At 46.4% G+C, this 15,447-nt stretch overlaps 1 protein-coding gene across 11 annotated transcripts in view; it reads left to right on the top strand.

Moving 5' to 3' along the window:
- The window catches only part of CUX1 (cut like homeobox 1), a 364,039-nt gene that overhangs the window by 236,185 nt on the left and 112,407 nt on the right, over positions 1 to 15,447 (top strand). For 8 of the 11 annotated variants that reach the window (XM_060259667.1, XM_060259669.1, XM_060259658.1 and 5 more), the window contains exons 10-13: positions 3,320 to 3,424; positions 5,909 to 6,097; positions 10,264 to 10,322; positions 12,984 to 13,032. In XM_060259667.1, the coding sequence (XP_060115650.1) occupies positions 3,320 to 3,424; positions 5,909 to 6,097; positions 10,264 to 10,322; positions 12,984 to 13,032 (402 nt within the window). The remainder of the gene's footprint in view (positions 1 to 3,319; positions 3,425 to 5,908; positions 6,098 to 10,263; positions 10,323 to 12,983; positions 13,033 to 15,447) is intronic. The other 3 variants (XM_060259668.1, XM_060259664.1, XM_060259659.1) reach the window with 1 other exon arrangement.

The raw sequence follows: 15,447 nt of genomic DNA, 5'->3' as shown, positions 1-15,447 counted from the left end.
TTAAATGCCCTTTAACTGTGGCAATCCAACATCCCCCCCAAAAATCCAAATATTTTCAGAGGTTTTCAGAACAACCATTTTTGGGTAGCCAAATCACCAGCCTCCTCAGTGATCAGCCAAGATAATAAATAAATAAGTTATCTATAGGGTTGCCAATCCCCAGGTGGGGGCAGGGAATCCCCCGGTTTGGAGACCCTCCCCCTGCTTCAGGGTTGTCAGAAAGCAGGGGAGGGGAGGGAAATGTCTGCTGGGAACTCTGTTATTTTCTATGGAGATTTATTCCCATAGAAAATCATGGAGCATTGATCTGCAGCTATCTGGGGCTCTGGGGGAGCTGTTTTTTGGGGTAGAGACACCAAATTTTCAGTATAGCATCTAGTGCCTCTCCCCAAAATACCCCCCAAGTTTCAAAAAGATTGGACCAGGGGGTCCAATTCTATGAGCCCCAAAAGAAGGTGTGCCATCCCTTTAAATGTGATGGCCAGAACTCCCTTTGGAGTTCAATTATGCTTGTCACAGCCTTGATCTTGGCTCCACCCCTAATATCTCCTGGCTCCACTCCCAAAGCCTCCTGGCTCCACCCCCAAAGTCCCCAGATATTTCTTGAATTGAACTTGGCAACCCTAGTTATTTATTGGGCTCGGTTTATACCGAGCACACACTTCTAGTGATAACAAGTAGCTCTTTCAACCAGTTGCTCTTTCAGCTGGTATCTCAGAAGGAGTAACACTAAGAATGAGCAAACATAGCAGGCTGTCGGGGGCCAAGTCCAGTGAACGCTCTCAGATGAACTGTGGTGGGTGTCATTGTATGAAGGCCTGGGTCACACTTTTGCTTACGTCCAGGCCTCAGACTCAACAGGAGCTCACAGGAGCGCATCTCCTGAACCTTTCTGAGTGTCCCCCGCTCCTCCCCACCTACCTTGTCCATTGAATAGTAGGTGCAGCTGCATCACAATCCCTGAATTGGGAGAGCAGGCAGCCAGCCAGCCACCAGGAGTTTTGCCACGGCCCCAGCAGCCCTCATTAACCCCTGGTGGAGCCCACACTGCCCTTTCTCTACTTCTTATGTGTTTTTGGGCAGCAGGTGGTTTGCTGGCCTTTTAACTGGGTGGGGGGGTGGCCCAGGAGAACCCCAGGCAAGCGAGGCCTGTTTGGGCTAGCTGGATCTCTAGCCAGCTGAAGCATGCCTCGCTCACCCAGGGTTCTCCTTTCTTGCATTGGGGTTGCTTTTGGCTGGGGGGGTGGGGGTGGCATATTCTAATGAATTATGCTAATGAGCTCCACCACCTATTTTTCTACAAAATGACCCCTGCTTATGTCCAGAGGGATGTAGATAGCTTTGCTGCAAAGCTCCAGTAATCCCATGCTGACCATTAATGAGTTGTTAAATAGCAGTAGTTCTAAGAGAAATATTTGGGGGAAGCTCCACTAGAACAGCAAGAAAGAGAAAAACTTCCCCATTAATTCCCCCCCACACACACATGAATCCCACTTCCTTGAATGAATAAGAACTGAACTACAAGCCACAGTGGGCGTGGCACTATCCCCTGGACACTAGAATCATATTAAATGACATCATTTTTTTTTAAATGTAGTTCATTAAAAATTTCCTCAAGGCCCTAGTTTGGATTGGGTGTGCAGCAGACCCCAGAGCGCAAAAGAAGGGAGCAAGAGTTCCTGGGGCCACCACACACCCAAACCAGATCAGGGCCTCAGGCCAATGTTTAAAGAACTACAGATATTTTCAAAATGGTGTCTGCAGCAACAGGATAGTCCTGTGCCTACCATAGCAGCCTGAGATAGGAGACTTTGTATTAGAGCTGCAAAAATGAAAAACAAGAAGACTTTAGATTTATACCCCCGCCCTTCTCTCTGAATCAGAGACACAGAGCGGCTTACAGTCTCCTATATTTTCTCCCAACGCAACAGACACCCTGTGATGTGGGGGGGGGGTGCGGCTGAAAAGGGCTCTCACAGCAGCTGCCCTTTCAAGGACAACTCTTGCAATATTGACAAACCTAAGGTGATTCCAGCAGCTGTAAGTGGAGGAGAAAAACTTGCCCATTAATTCCCCCCCCACACACACACATTAATCCCACTTCCTTGAAGTACTTTTCTCCCTTTCTCACAATACAAGAACTCGTGGGCATTCGATGAAATTGCTGAGCAGTCAGGTTAAAACAGATAAAAGGAAGTACTTCTTCACCCAAAGGGTGATTAACGTGTGGAATTCACTGCCACAGAAGGTGGTGGCGGCTACAAGCATAGCCAGCTTCAAGAGGGGATTGGATAAAAATATGGAGCAGAGGTCCATCAGTGGCTATTAGCCACAATGTGTGTGTGTGTGTGTATTGGCCACTGTGTGACACAGAGTGTTGGACCGGATGGGCCATTGGCCTGATCCAACATGGCTTCTCTTATGTTCTTATGAGTAAGGAATCAAACCCGGTTCTCCCAGATAAGAGTCTGCACACTTAATCACTACACCAAACTAGCTGTCCGGCTAGAACCATCAGTGAAAACCTTTGCATCGATTGTCAGAGGTGAGCCTGATTAATTGGGCGAGAGAGAGATTTTTAATTCAAGTTCTACCCCCTCCAGGCGACCCTTTAAACTAGGCATCCTCCTTTCTGGCTCCAGTTGGAGGGACGGTTCTTCAAACAATAGACGAGCCTGTGTCATCTTACAAACAAACTGTGCCCCCCCCTTCAAAAATTCGGTTTTAGTCTTAACTGGCGTTTTAATCTCTTGGATGATTTTCTGTTGATTCAAACACGGATGCATGCAGTTGGCCCTGATTTCATTCTGTATACAAGAGAGAAATCATTGCGGAGCGGAGGGGATCAGCCCACTCCCACCCCTCAGTTGTGCTTGTTTCAGGCCAAATGGGCAGAGTATCTCTTAATTCAGTATTTACTCGTGAGAATTATTCCCACGAGGAAGCATGCATGGCAGCCTTGCTTTGGCTGGGAAGCACAGGAGGCAATTGAATCAAAGGCTTCCATTTCCACTTGCCTTCCTCCAGCCTGGGAAATTCAGTGGGCTGCGGCATTTGTGTCAGCAGGGGATTCCGTGCTCCTAGCGTTAAATTACTGTCATAATCGCTCAATTATTTCTTCCTTGTACTGTTTAAAATAAAAATCCATCACATTCTGAGGAATTTCCCCCCCCCCTATCGTTTATTAGGTTGAGTGTTTAGGAAAATCAATTATACTCAGTCGGGCATGAATTGATGAATGTTCTTGCAATAATTGCCAGTTGTTAAATCAAATGTACATTCTCTCTCCTGTCCCCCCTACCCTTTTTGCTTCTTCCAGAGGGCAGAGGTAGCTCAGAGAGAGGCCGAATCCTTGCGGGAGCAGCTCTCCTCAGCGAACAATTCGCTCCATCTGGCAACCCAGATCCAGAAAGCACCGGATGTGGTGAGAGATGGGGGAGGGCAGCCCGCTTCCGCTGGGGCCCACAGCCCAGCTCCCATGGAGAACTATTGTAATGTCCACCCAGGCTTGTGTTTTGCTGGGAATTGCCAGTTTGGAGTAGTGGTTAAGTATGCGGACTCTTATCTGGGAGAACCAGGTTTGATTCCCCACTCCTCCACTTGCACCTGCTGGGATGGCCTTGGGTCAGCCATAGCTCTGGCAGAGGTTGTCCTTGAAAGGGCAGCTGCTGTGAGAGCCCTCTCAGCCCCACCCACCTCACAGGGTGTCTGTTGTGGGGGAGGAAGATAAAGGAGATTGTGAACCGCTCTGAGACTCTGAAATTTGGAGTGGAGGGTGGGATAGAAATCCGGTATCTTCATCATCATCATCTTCTTGTGCGGTTGCTTTCCAGCTTACAGTGGGATGTTAATCGGGAGGGGGAGCGGGCTTTCCCGAGCCTGCCTGGATCCCTGGGGGATCTCTAGGAGACTAAGTCACATGGAAGACACGTGCCTCCTCCCTTTAGCCTCATTTTGCTCAATACAAAGCATAGATACTCCTGGGCTTGCTGCTTGCCCACAGCATACCTATGGGCAGATGGTGGGGATGCCGTCCCCTCACTGTCCGTTCTTTGCTTTCTACAGCTGTGGGGATTTACTCAGAATCGGGTCTAGAAATATGTGTGCATCCATTTTTTTAAAAAAAAAACGTAATTAAAAAACAGTCTCTAGACCTTGTGGGTGTTGCGCAGCTGTTGTTTCCCCTAAAGCGTTGCCACACATTTGTGCAAATGCACTGGAAGCCATGCACCAGGCTCCTTTCTTACTGAGCAATTATGTAGAACGCTGTCTACACATTGTCTTCCCCTTTGTATCTCTATAAATATTTTTAGAGAGAGCTGAAAGTTCAGCAAAAGGTCCTGAAATGTCCCTGAGGAGGTCCCCTCCTTCCACGTGGCTGTGGGCATTCTCAGTTGGGAGACCAGGGCAGTGGGGTTCAGCCCGAAGGCATCTGTGGGGGTGGAAGTGGAAGGTTGGCAAAGTTTAACATCAAGAAGATTTTCTTGTCTTAGCAGAATCAAACAAAAATCGCCTTCTGGCTCCTTCCAGCCCTGTCTTGATGGCAGGGGCTGTAGCTCAGTGGCAGAGCATCTGCTCGGTTTGGTGTAGTGGTTAAGTGTGTGGATTCTTATCTGGGAGAACCGGGTTTGATTCCCCACTCCTCAACTTACAGCTGCTGGAATGGCCTTGGGTCAGCCATAGCTAAATCAGGAGTTGTTCTTGAAAGGGCAGCAGCTGTGAGAGCCCTCTCCAGCCCCACCCACCTCACAGGGTGTCTGTTGTGGGGGAAGAAGATAAAGGAGATTGTAAGCTCTGACACTCTGCTTCAGAGAGAAGGGTGGGGTATAAATCTATAAGTCTTCTTCAGCATGAAGAAGGTCCTAAGTTCAATGCTCAGTATCTCCAGTTAGAAGGATCTGGCAGTAGGTGGTGGGAAGGGTCTCCGCTTGAGACCCTGGAGAGCTGCTTCCGGTTGCCAGATCAGCACGATCAGCCAGCTTTCCCTGTCTGTGGTGCTAGAGAAGGGCTCTTGTGCATTCCTTGGACAGCAAAGGTGGCAAATGATCATTTGGCCACATAAAACCAAACATGCCATTGGAAGGAAAAATCACAAAACTGTTAACTGACTTATTTCGGCATGTCATGCAGAAGAACTCACTAGAAAAAACAATTATGCTTGGATTGGTTACCGGCTAAAGGAAACCAGGCAGTCCAAAAGCACGGTAGCTAGATACCATAAAAGTCAACACCAGTCCGAGCACGGGACAACTCAAAGAAACAGTACAAGATCAGAAAACGTGGAGAGAGCTGGCCCTAGAATCGCCAAGAGTCGGATACAACTGAATGGTCAACAACAGCATTTCAATGCAAAGTCGTTTGCAACATTGTTCTCCCCTCCTCCATTTTATCCTCACAGCCACCACCCATACGAGGCAGGATAGTTTAGGCAGAGTGAGTGTGACTGGCCAAGGTCACTCAGCTGTCTTGGCAGAGAGGAGGTTCAAACCTGAGTCTCCCGGTTTCTAGTCCAACAGTCTAACCCAGCATACAACCCAGCAACAGTCTAACCAACCACAATGCTGTGGTGACTATTTGTTAACAGGTTGGTTACACTTGCACCCATACCATGGCGCCCCTGGTTCTTTGAAGGAAGCTGGTAGCTCTTTTCTCCCTTCTGTGGCTTCAGGTCCAACATAATGTGATGCCATCTAGACTGGACATGCTGCACACTGGCAATTATATGGGTACCATACGTGGATACTTCGGGGCTAGCTTTACCCTTTCTTATTCTCCTGAGTTAACTTGTGTACAATACTTTACTTCTTTACCCTTTACCTGTAACAGATTTCAAAATCAGGATAACCTGTGACATTTCATTGGGGCCCAGTGTGTGACTTCTCTCTCTCCGTTTCCCCTCTTCCATAAGGAGCAGGCCATTGAGGTGCTGACGCGATCCAGCTTGGAGGTCGAACTGGCCGCGAAAGAACGCGAAATCGCTAAGCTCGTCGAAGACGTGCAGAGACTGCAAGGCAGCCTCACCAAGCTCCGGGAAAACTCCACCAGCCAGATATCCCAGCTGGAGCAGCAGCTGACTGCGAAGAACAGCACGCTCAAAGTAAGGTCCCTTTGTAGTACTGTTTGCTCTGCTTCTTTTGTTCTTGGTGGGACCATGAACTGAATAACGTGCTTACTGTTTATTAAGGGATCACAGATGAGTAGTAACATGCCTTGACTTGCTTGCTGAAGGTCCCAGGTTCAGTGCTGGGCATCTCTCAAGTAGCAGGCATTGGGAGAGACCTTTCTCTGCCTGAGACCCAGGGAAGTGGCTCTCAGTAGACATAGTTGAGCTGATGGCATCAGTGATCTGACTCAGTACAGGGTAAGACTCAGTGCAGGGCAGCCAAGGTCATCTAGTGAACTTCCCGGCTGGGTACCAGTTTGGTGTTGTGGTTAAGTGCACGGACTCTTATCTGGGAAATCCAGGTTTGATTCCCCACTTCTCCACTTACAGCCGCTGGAATGGCCTTGGATCAGCCAGAGCTCTCGTAGAAGTTGTCCTTGAAAGGGCAGCTTCTGGGAGAGCTCTTTCAGCCCCACCTACCTCACAGGGTGTTTGTTGTGGGAGAGGAGGGTAAAGGAGATTGTGAGCCACTCTGAGACTCAGATTCAGAGTGAAGGGTGGGATACAAATCCAATATCATCATCATCTCAATTTATTGTAGTGCCCTGAGGCACAGCATCCAAATGGCATGACCTTTCCAGAGACCACAACCCTGTCTGTAGCTTTCCTCCCAGGTCCCATCTGGTCCAGTTTTCCCTCCAAAACTGTTTGCACACAATCAGGACAGAAGGGATCCTGGGAGATGTAGGTCCACCAGCTACTCCTACACAGGCTTCTGGATCATGTCAGTACTTAAAAAAATACCCCAAAAACCTAGAGTTAAAAAAAACAAGTAGGAACCATAAGGACTTGCGGGAGGCATCTCTTTCATGTTTCCTCTTTCATGAAAGCCCCCCCCCTTATCCTCTTCTTCTAGGGTTGCCAACCTTTGGGTGGGGACTGGAGAGTTTCTGGAGTCACAACAAATTTCCCAGCTACAGAGATCAGTTCCCCTTAGGGTTACCAGATCAAGGTTGGGAAATCCCTGGAGATTTGGGGATGGAACCTTTGGAAACTGAGGTTTGAGGAGGGAAGCAACCTCAACAGGGTATAATGCCATAAAGTCCACCCTTCAAAACAGCAATTTTCTCCAGGGGTACTGATCACTTTCATTTGGAGAGATGGTTTAAATCTGGGTGATCTCCAGTCCCCACCTGGAGGTTGACAACCCTAGTTCTCATGAATGAAATGGCTACATTGAAGGGTGGAGTCTATGGCATACCCCTCTGAGGTAACCTGCCCTCAAACCTCAGGCTTCCCTCACACACAAAAATTCTAGAAATTTCCTAACCTCTTTCCCTCCTCTTGATAATCCTTGTATCCTCTCACTGCCTCATTGTCTTCTCAGTCTTTCACTAAGCTGCCTTTTATTCGCCTCCCATCTTCAGCTATATGTATTCTTTATTTACTTCATTTAAACTCCATCCTTCTCCACAGTACCAAAGCAGCTTATATTATTCTCCTTTTTATTTACACAGCAGCCTTGTGAGGTAGGTTAGGATGAAAGTCTGTGACTCAAAATCCCCCAGTGAGCTTCCACAGCAAGATGGGGAGTCAAACCTATGTCTCTTAGACCCTTTTCTGAAGCTCTAGCCACTACACCACACTTGGCTTTCATAGGGAAGCTCCTGTTGATCACTAGTAAGCAGCCAGGCCTAGTTTAGTCATGCAGCTCAAGTGGTATCGAATCACCCAGAAGTTGCTTCAAGGCCAAGGTTGCCAACCTCCAGATAGGACCTGGAAATATCCCAGATTTGTAACAACTCCAGATGACAGAAATCTGTCCCCCTTGAGAAAATGACTGCTTTGGAGGGTGGACTCTGTGGCATTATATTTGGCTGAGGCCTCTCCCCTCCCTCAACCATGCCCTCCTCAGACTCTACCACAGAAACTCCAGGAATTTCCCAACCTGGCAACCCTAGCTAGGCCTGGCCCCAATGAGTCCTCCCTCGAAGGCCAAAATACCACTGAAAGGGCCCTCCCTTTTTTACTGACAGACCCAAGCTTGGAGTACTGGAGTTGCCTGGGAACAGCCACTGAGGGAATATCTTGCTTAAAACTACAGGTGCTCCTTTTATCATTTTTGGATTTTTTTAAAGCTGCCCAGTGTATTTTGTTTAGATTTCACATTTTTTCTGCAAACCTGGGGCCCTTTTCAGGTTTTTAGAATTATCTGCCTTGCCTGTTCACAGCTCTGGTCACTGGATATCCAAAGATATCCTGGATTCACTATTTGAAAGTAAAATTCTTTAGTGCCCGTTAATGGTACCCTAAAAACTGTTGTCTAGTTTACTGTCATGGCAGGCATGGAACTGAACCTAGAGCACACTTCCTAATCCAAGGCCGATGCACTCTCAGCAGTGTCTCCTTGTGAGCTTTTTCCTCCTAAACTACTGTTGGAGATTGGAGAGGGTTTTTCGGGATGTGGAAACCCTTGGAGGAGTGGATGTGGATCAGTGATGTAGCACTGACCTTCCATGCAGAAGGTTTTGAGTTCCATTCCAGGCATCAGTTGAAGGATGTCAAATTCTAGGTATGAGGGAAGGCCTGAAGAGCCACTGCCAGTCAGAACAGAGAGGACTGGGCTTAGAGGAACTTCAAATTTAAAAAAAAAACCACATATATTCAAGTGATCCCTTTCTCCCCAGGTACAAGTTTGAAGTACTCCAGGAAGGAGTACTTGCTGTGTGTCTGTCTGTACTTCTGAAAGTAGTAAAAATTGGGGGGGGGGGGGGAGTGGAAAACACACAACCTGAGCTGTTCCTACCAGAAATATTTGGTTGTGTGTGTGGAGCTGTTGCATCACCACAAAAGTTGTGATGCTCAAGCAAAGCACAAGGAGGTATGCTGATTATTCTATGGGAAGGAAGTTATATGGGAAAGGCAATGTGCTGTTCTTACATGCAGGCAAATGGAAAAGGTTATGTAACTCTGTAAAGTAGGCTTGAAAGCCAGAACCTAGGAGTGGGAGCACTTCAGTGCTCAGTTTCTTTTTGTCATCTCTCTCTCTCTCTTTCTCTTTCTGTGTGTGTGTGTGTGTGTTGTGTAGATTAATAAATGTAGTTTGACTTCTTAGTGAGATTACTCTGCAGAAGCCACTGTGCGGGAGTCTCTCTCATCTCTCCCCTCCACACTCACACACTCTGCTGCTGTTAGTGCATTATTTGCAAGCTCCCGGAGGGTGTATTTTTAGACCTCGTGTGACATTAGAGACATGCCTTTTATTTTGTCTGAAAACGAACCCAGTCGATATTTAGAGCCAGATATTAGTTCCTCCAGATTGTCGCACAGCTTGAACCTTTTGTTCCGCTTTGCGTTTTACTGGCTTCTTTCAGACAATTAATATGCTAATCTCTTTTCCACAACTGTTGCAGTTCTTGGAGAAGGGTGGGGGGTGGAGGAGATCACACAAAAATGCCTAAATGGCCACATTGCGGGAAGTTAGGGGATTTTCCATTTGTCAGGGGCATTCTCTGAGAAAGGTCTCTCGATCAGCTCGCAGGCTTCTCTATTTGCTGGGTAGGCCAAGGGGTTTCTTTTAGCATACAAAATGGTTCAGAGGAGGTAAGAAAAGGGGGGAAAGCCGTGGTCAGTTCTTCCCAAGCCTTTGTAATCTATTTAAGCCTGAACTAGAGCCTTGAAGGTAGTAGACTTAGTTGCTCAGATGATCCTGAGAAAGCTTGAGAGCTTGTCAGAGCTTGGGGGCTAAGCAGGATTCAGTACTTTGATGGAAGACTGCCAGGAAGACCAGGGCTGCTATGCAGAGGGAGACAGTGGCAAACCGCATCCGTTTGTCTCTTGGCTTCAGAATTCCATGAGGTAGGATGCCAGGGGGTTGCCATGAGTCAGTTGCAACACAGTGGCACACTTTACCTTTACCTGAGAGCTGTGAGGACTAAGAAACCTATTTCTTTGGAGGGCGAATTGCCAGGGAGACAGATTCAGATAAATAGCTATAAGTGGCATCCTTTATGATGATCCAATAAATAGCTATGGGTGTGTATCCTATATCGTAGTGAACATTGTCCCTGAAATGTTGGGGCCGGGGGGCACACGAAGGCCAAGTTATGGAATATTAACTTGGATCAAAATAATGGTTTATCTATCTCTTTTTTTTTAAGCAACTGGAAGAAAAACTGAAGGGCCAAGCTGATTATGACGAGGTGAAGAAAGAATTAAAGTAAGTTTTTGCACGTTATTTGAGCTGGACAGTGTGGATTCTGAAAAAGCTGATGATTTTCATCTAGGAGCCCATAAATGCATAAATATGCGAGCAGGAGGAAAGGTCAAAGAGAATCAGTGAGGGAACAAACAAAAAAGTCTTCCGCTTCTGGCAGAATACAATGATAGAAAGGGACAGCCAAATCTCTTTTGGGAAGGGATTCCATATTCCAGGTGCCATGACTGAGAAAGTCCTTTCCTAGTATTAACCATCTACAGTTTGGTTTATAACTTGTGTATTGCTTGATATACTGCTATTTTATTTGTTTTAACTGTATCATTTAAATTGTTATTTTAAAATGATGTTATCCGCCCTGAGCCCATTCTTGGGAAAGGACAGAATACGAATCGACTAAATAAATAGTTACCCGGTCAATTTTTTGCCAATCAGGGATCACGGAATGATGGTAATAATATAATGCTACTCAGCCATTTTAGATTGGCTATATAGTGACACTACCAAGGCCAGTAGTGAGTCAGGACAGTATACCTTACTCATTTGGCTGGTACCATCTAAACAGGAACAGTCCATTGCACAGTGTATCATTGCAGTGCAACATACAGAATATTGTATTTGCCAACATCATGACCTCACTGGTGCACAAGGGGGTGCCCAAAAGTTGTTGAAAACAGAAACAAATGTGGCTCACTGCAAGATTAGATATGGCCCTTTTCAAAAGAAAAAGGAATCTTTAACTTAAGATATGTTGGTGGGGTGGGTGAAATGCTAGAATGAGTGTATAAGGACAGCGGCAGGCAAAGATTTTTTTAAAATGCTGAAGGACTTCATGGCCCAGATGGCCAAGGCTAGATCTATCTCGTCAGCTCACAGAAGCTAAACGGGGTAAGCCTTGGGTAGTATTTGGATGAGAGACCTCCAAGGAAGTCCAGGGTCGCTATGCAGACGAAGGCAATTACCAACCATCCGTGTTGGTCTCTGCCTTGGAAACCTTTTGGTGTTGCTGCAATTTGGTTCGACTTGATGGCACTTCACATACACTCTGACTGTCTCTGACACACACACAGAGGACTGCTTGGAGGAGCTTTACAGAAGGGGAGAGGAATGGTTGCCAGTAATCCAAGTGTAAACCTTGCCCAGATTTACACCAGTAGGCTAAAACAATTGCACAGGGTGCTCTTGTGTATATTTACTTTTTTGCGAGATAGGCCACTTCCTGAAAAAGAACTGGCACAGAGGTTGAACTGTGGGAAATGTATCAGTTATTAATTGATGCTGTTAAAGTGCATGATTTCTGTTATCCGTACTTTCTTACGTTGGCTCTTCATTAATCTCTTGATCCGGGATGCTAAAATACTGAGTGTATGAGTATCTGGGATTCTAGAATACTGTGTGCATGAGTATGAGTATGAATAGCAAATGTTTGACATCCTTTGACTCTTTAATTGTCCAAAGTGGCTGACCCCTGGTCTTAGAACATACCCCAAGCTCCACTTGGAACATTCAGGGATCCCATGGTAAGACAGGATGGACGCGGAGTAGTTGCTTGAGAATAAGGTGTCGGACCCTGCTGGCCTAGCCACAAGTGTTAAAACTTGCTTAATGTAAGAGTCACATAGAATAAATGCCAGATGTTTGAGAGCCGCAAAACATGAATGTCAGATGTTTGAGAGAGGGAAGGAAGGAAATAAACAGATGGAAGGAGAGGTGGAATGAAAGCAACTTTAACTTGAGTGCATTCTCCAAGTCGCTAGCTGGCTTGGCTTGGATAAGTGATTTAAAGAGACAAATGCCTTCTCCAACCCAGCTGATGGGGTAATGTGGAATTCGAGAGCCACACAATATGTGTGAAAGAGCCACATGTGCCCTCAAGCCACAGTTTGGCCATCCCTGTGTTAGGCCCTCCCAGCAGCTCTGTTGGAAGGAATCAGTCCAGCCAGGCCAGTTAGTTCTCATTTGCAGAGTCCTTTAATCAGGACAGGGGACTGAAGCACAAAATTGCATCTTTAAAATGTCTTGTAATTTTTCCAGATGTTTCATAGCGCTTAAGAAATATTAAGCAATTCTTTGGCCCTGTCACCAGAGAGCAGAAGATTATTAAAATGAGAAATAGCTCCTGCTCCTTTTAATTTTTTTTTTAAAACCCTGCAGCGTGTATCAGGTCACACAGATAATTTGTGCATATTTTCCTTGATGTGCCCATTGATCTACTTCACCTGTATTTATATTTCATGTTTTGTGGCAGCATTCTAACCATGACGGCTGTTTCCTTGTTATTTTTAATATTTTTTTTTGTTGCGCTTTGTTATAACTTTTTTTCCCCCTCCCTTCCCTTCGAGCATTGCACATAAATTTATATTGTTTCTGACAGTTTAAAATGTTATATCCTTATTAACCTTTAAATTTATGCTCCAAATGAGCCTGGTGGGACCTGCGTGCTCAGTGATTTAGAGGGACGCTTGAGAAAATGTTCCCGTCTGCTAACTAGTGCGATAGTTATTCTATATTCATTATCAGATTATATTGCTGCAAAGGAAAGTTGTTAAAGTTAGCACTTAGGGTGTTCCTGGAGAGCTGAAAATTACAATGTTAATGCTCATTAGCAAGGCTGTTATTGAAGGGACGGAGCGGAAAATAACTCTTCCTCTTTCCACTTCGCAGCATCTTGAAGTCCATGGAGTTTGCATCGTCTGACGGCTCCAGCGCCCAGGTAATGGATTTCCTGTGGATTTGAGAGGCGGCAGGAGGGAAGTGGAGCCCAGGGAGGCTTCAAATGCATTTGGGACCGGCGCAGCTGGGGCCCTCGTATAACTTTTCATCTCCCTCAGCAACCCACTGGCGCTAGGATTTAAAGTGCTGGCGTTCAGAAGCTGCAAGAATGCAGAGACGTAGCTAGAGTTCTTGTGGCTTTCTGGGATCGAGGCTCATTTCAGAGGGTAGCCATGTTGGCCATCAGTAGATTCAAGTCCATCAGAAGAAGAAGACCGTAGATTTATACCCCGCCCTGCTATCTAAATCAGAGTCTCAGAGCGGCTTACTATCTCCTTTATCTTCGTTCCCCACAACAGACACCCTTTGAGGTGGGTGGGGCTGAGAGCTCTCCCAGAAGCTGCCCTTTTGAGGACAACTCCTATGAGAGCTATGGCTGACCCAAGGCCATTCCAGCAGCTGCAAGTGGAGGAGTGGGGAATCAAACCCGGTTCTCCCAGATAAGAGCCCACATACTTAAGCACTATACCAAACTGGCTCTCAGCACCACAGAGGCCAACAAGAGTCTCAAGGGACAAGTGTTTGAGAGTCAAAGCTGCCTTCATCAGACACCAGCAGGAATGAAGATCTCTGAGTCTTTTTTATCCCAGTCAGAAGGCAGGAGGCTGCGAAGAATGCTTGTGAAAGAGGGTCCACTGCATATTGGAATCATCTTGATTAGAACACAGCCTAGTCTACCTCACAGGGTTGCTGCGAGGACAAAATGGAAGAGCGGAAAACGATGGAATCATTCCCATCTGGGGAGAAAGATGGGAAGGGTCACATAAAGTAAAATAAAACTACAAGCATTTTCTAAGCAGAGAGGAAATGCGTGTTCATTTTATTTTACTTCATGCACACCCCACCTTTCTCCCCAACCGGGAACGATCCCATCATTTTCTGCTCTTCCATTTTATCTTCACAACAACCCTGTGAGGTAGGCTGAGATTGTGTGACTGGCCCAAGGTCATGTAGCAGTCGTCCATGGCAGAGTAGGTATCCTATATAGAAGTTGGAAGGCACCTCCAGGTCATCTACAACCCCCTGCACAATGCAGGAAACTCAAAAATACGTCCCCCCACACACACCCAGTGACCCCTGTTCCATGCTCAAAAGATGACAGAAAACCTCCAGGATCCCTAGCCAAACTGGCCTGGAAAAAATTGCTTTCAGACCCCAAAGTGGCAATCAGCATTTCTCTGTGCACAATGAGAACTAAGCCCAGCATTATGTTGTCTCTGTGGGCCAAGTTGGACTTAACAGAGCTGGGTTCACTTTGCCATTAAGCCAGGGACTCAGCTGGTGCACTCTTGGAGCAAGTCCTCTGTCCATCGGTTCCAGCAGAAATAAAAACAAAACTCTGTCATGGTGGTAAAATGGAGGAAGGACTCTGTCTCAGTAGAAGAACATCTGCTTTGCATGCCAAAGGTCCCAGGTTCTGTTGGCAAAGACCCTTCTCTGCCCAAGAGCCTGAAGAGGCACCGCTGGGCAGAATAAACAGCACAGAACTGAGTGGCCTTGACAGAGTGTAAGACGGCAAGATGTTTTGTAACAAAAGCAGAGAAGCTGCAGATTTTGCCACAAACATATTCGACCTTCAAATTTACCATGTTTGATGATGTGTTGAGGAATTTGGCCTCCTGATTCACACTGAGAGACAACAAGAATTTGAGACAGAAGCAGCTTTGTAAAATGCAGAGGAAAAGAATTTATTTGCAGTCGCAAGGAGAGCCCCCAACCATCCGCAGAGAGAAGGGATGTCTTTCTGAACAAAGCTTTCCCCAGCAGATGTCAATCAAAGACAAGTTGGTCACATGATCTGTTCAGTTTGTACGGAAACACAGCATTCCTTTATGACTGATCTATGTGATTTGCAAGTGATCTAATTGTCTTTTAAACAATTGCCTGCTGAGTGATGCTGTAATGCAGCAAGGATTGGGCAGGGGGGTGAGGGTAGTAGAGCTGTAGAGCTCAATCGGGCTGCCCGAGCACAGAGATGTATGAAAAGTTAGTTGTGTTGTACTGCATGGCTGTGAAGGAATACAGTGAAGGAACCTGTCAAACACCAACAAGAAACCCAGCAAAGTATTAAACCAATCATTGAAAATCTGGTCGCTGTTCTTATTTGGTGAACAGAAGCTGCCTTATACTAAATCCAAACCATTTGTTCATCAGAACATAAGAACATACGAGAAGCCGTGTTGGATCAGGCCAATGGCCCATCCAGTCTAACACTGTCTCACAGTGGGCAAAAAACCCCAGGTGCCATCAGGAAGTCCAGCAATGGGGCCAGGACAGTAGAAGCTCTCCCACTATTCCACCCCCCTCAAAGCACCAAGAATACAGAGCATCACTTGCCCCAAACAAAGTTGCATCT

Source organism: Heteronotia binoei, chromosome 18 (genome assembly GCF_032191835.1).
Source record: "Heteronotia binoei isolate CCM8104 ecotype False Entrance Well chromosome 18, APGP_CSIRO_Hbin_v1, whole genome shotgun sequence".
Classification (NCBI taxonomy): domain Eukaryota; kingdom Metazoa; phylum Chordata; class Lepidosauria; order Squamata; family Gekkonidae; genus Heteronotia; species Heteronotia binoei.
Note: the sequence above shows the minus strand (reverse complement) of the source record. Positions and strands in the feature narration are given on the sequence as shown.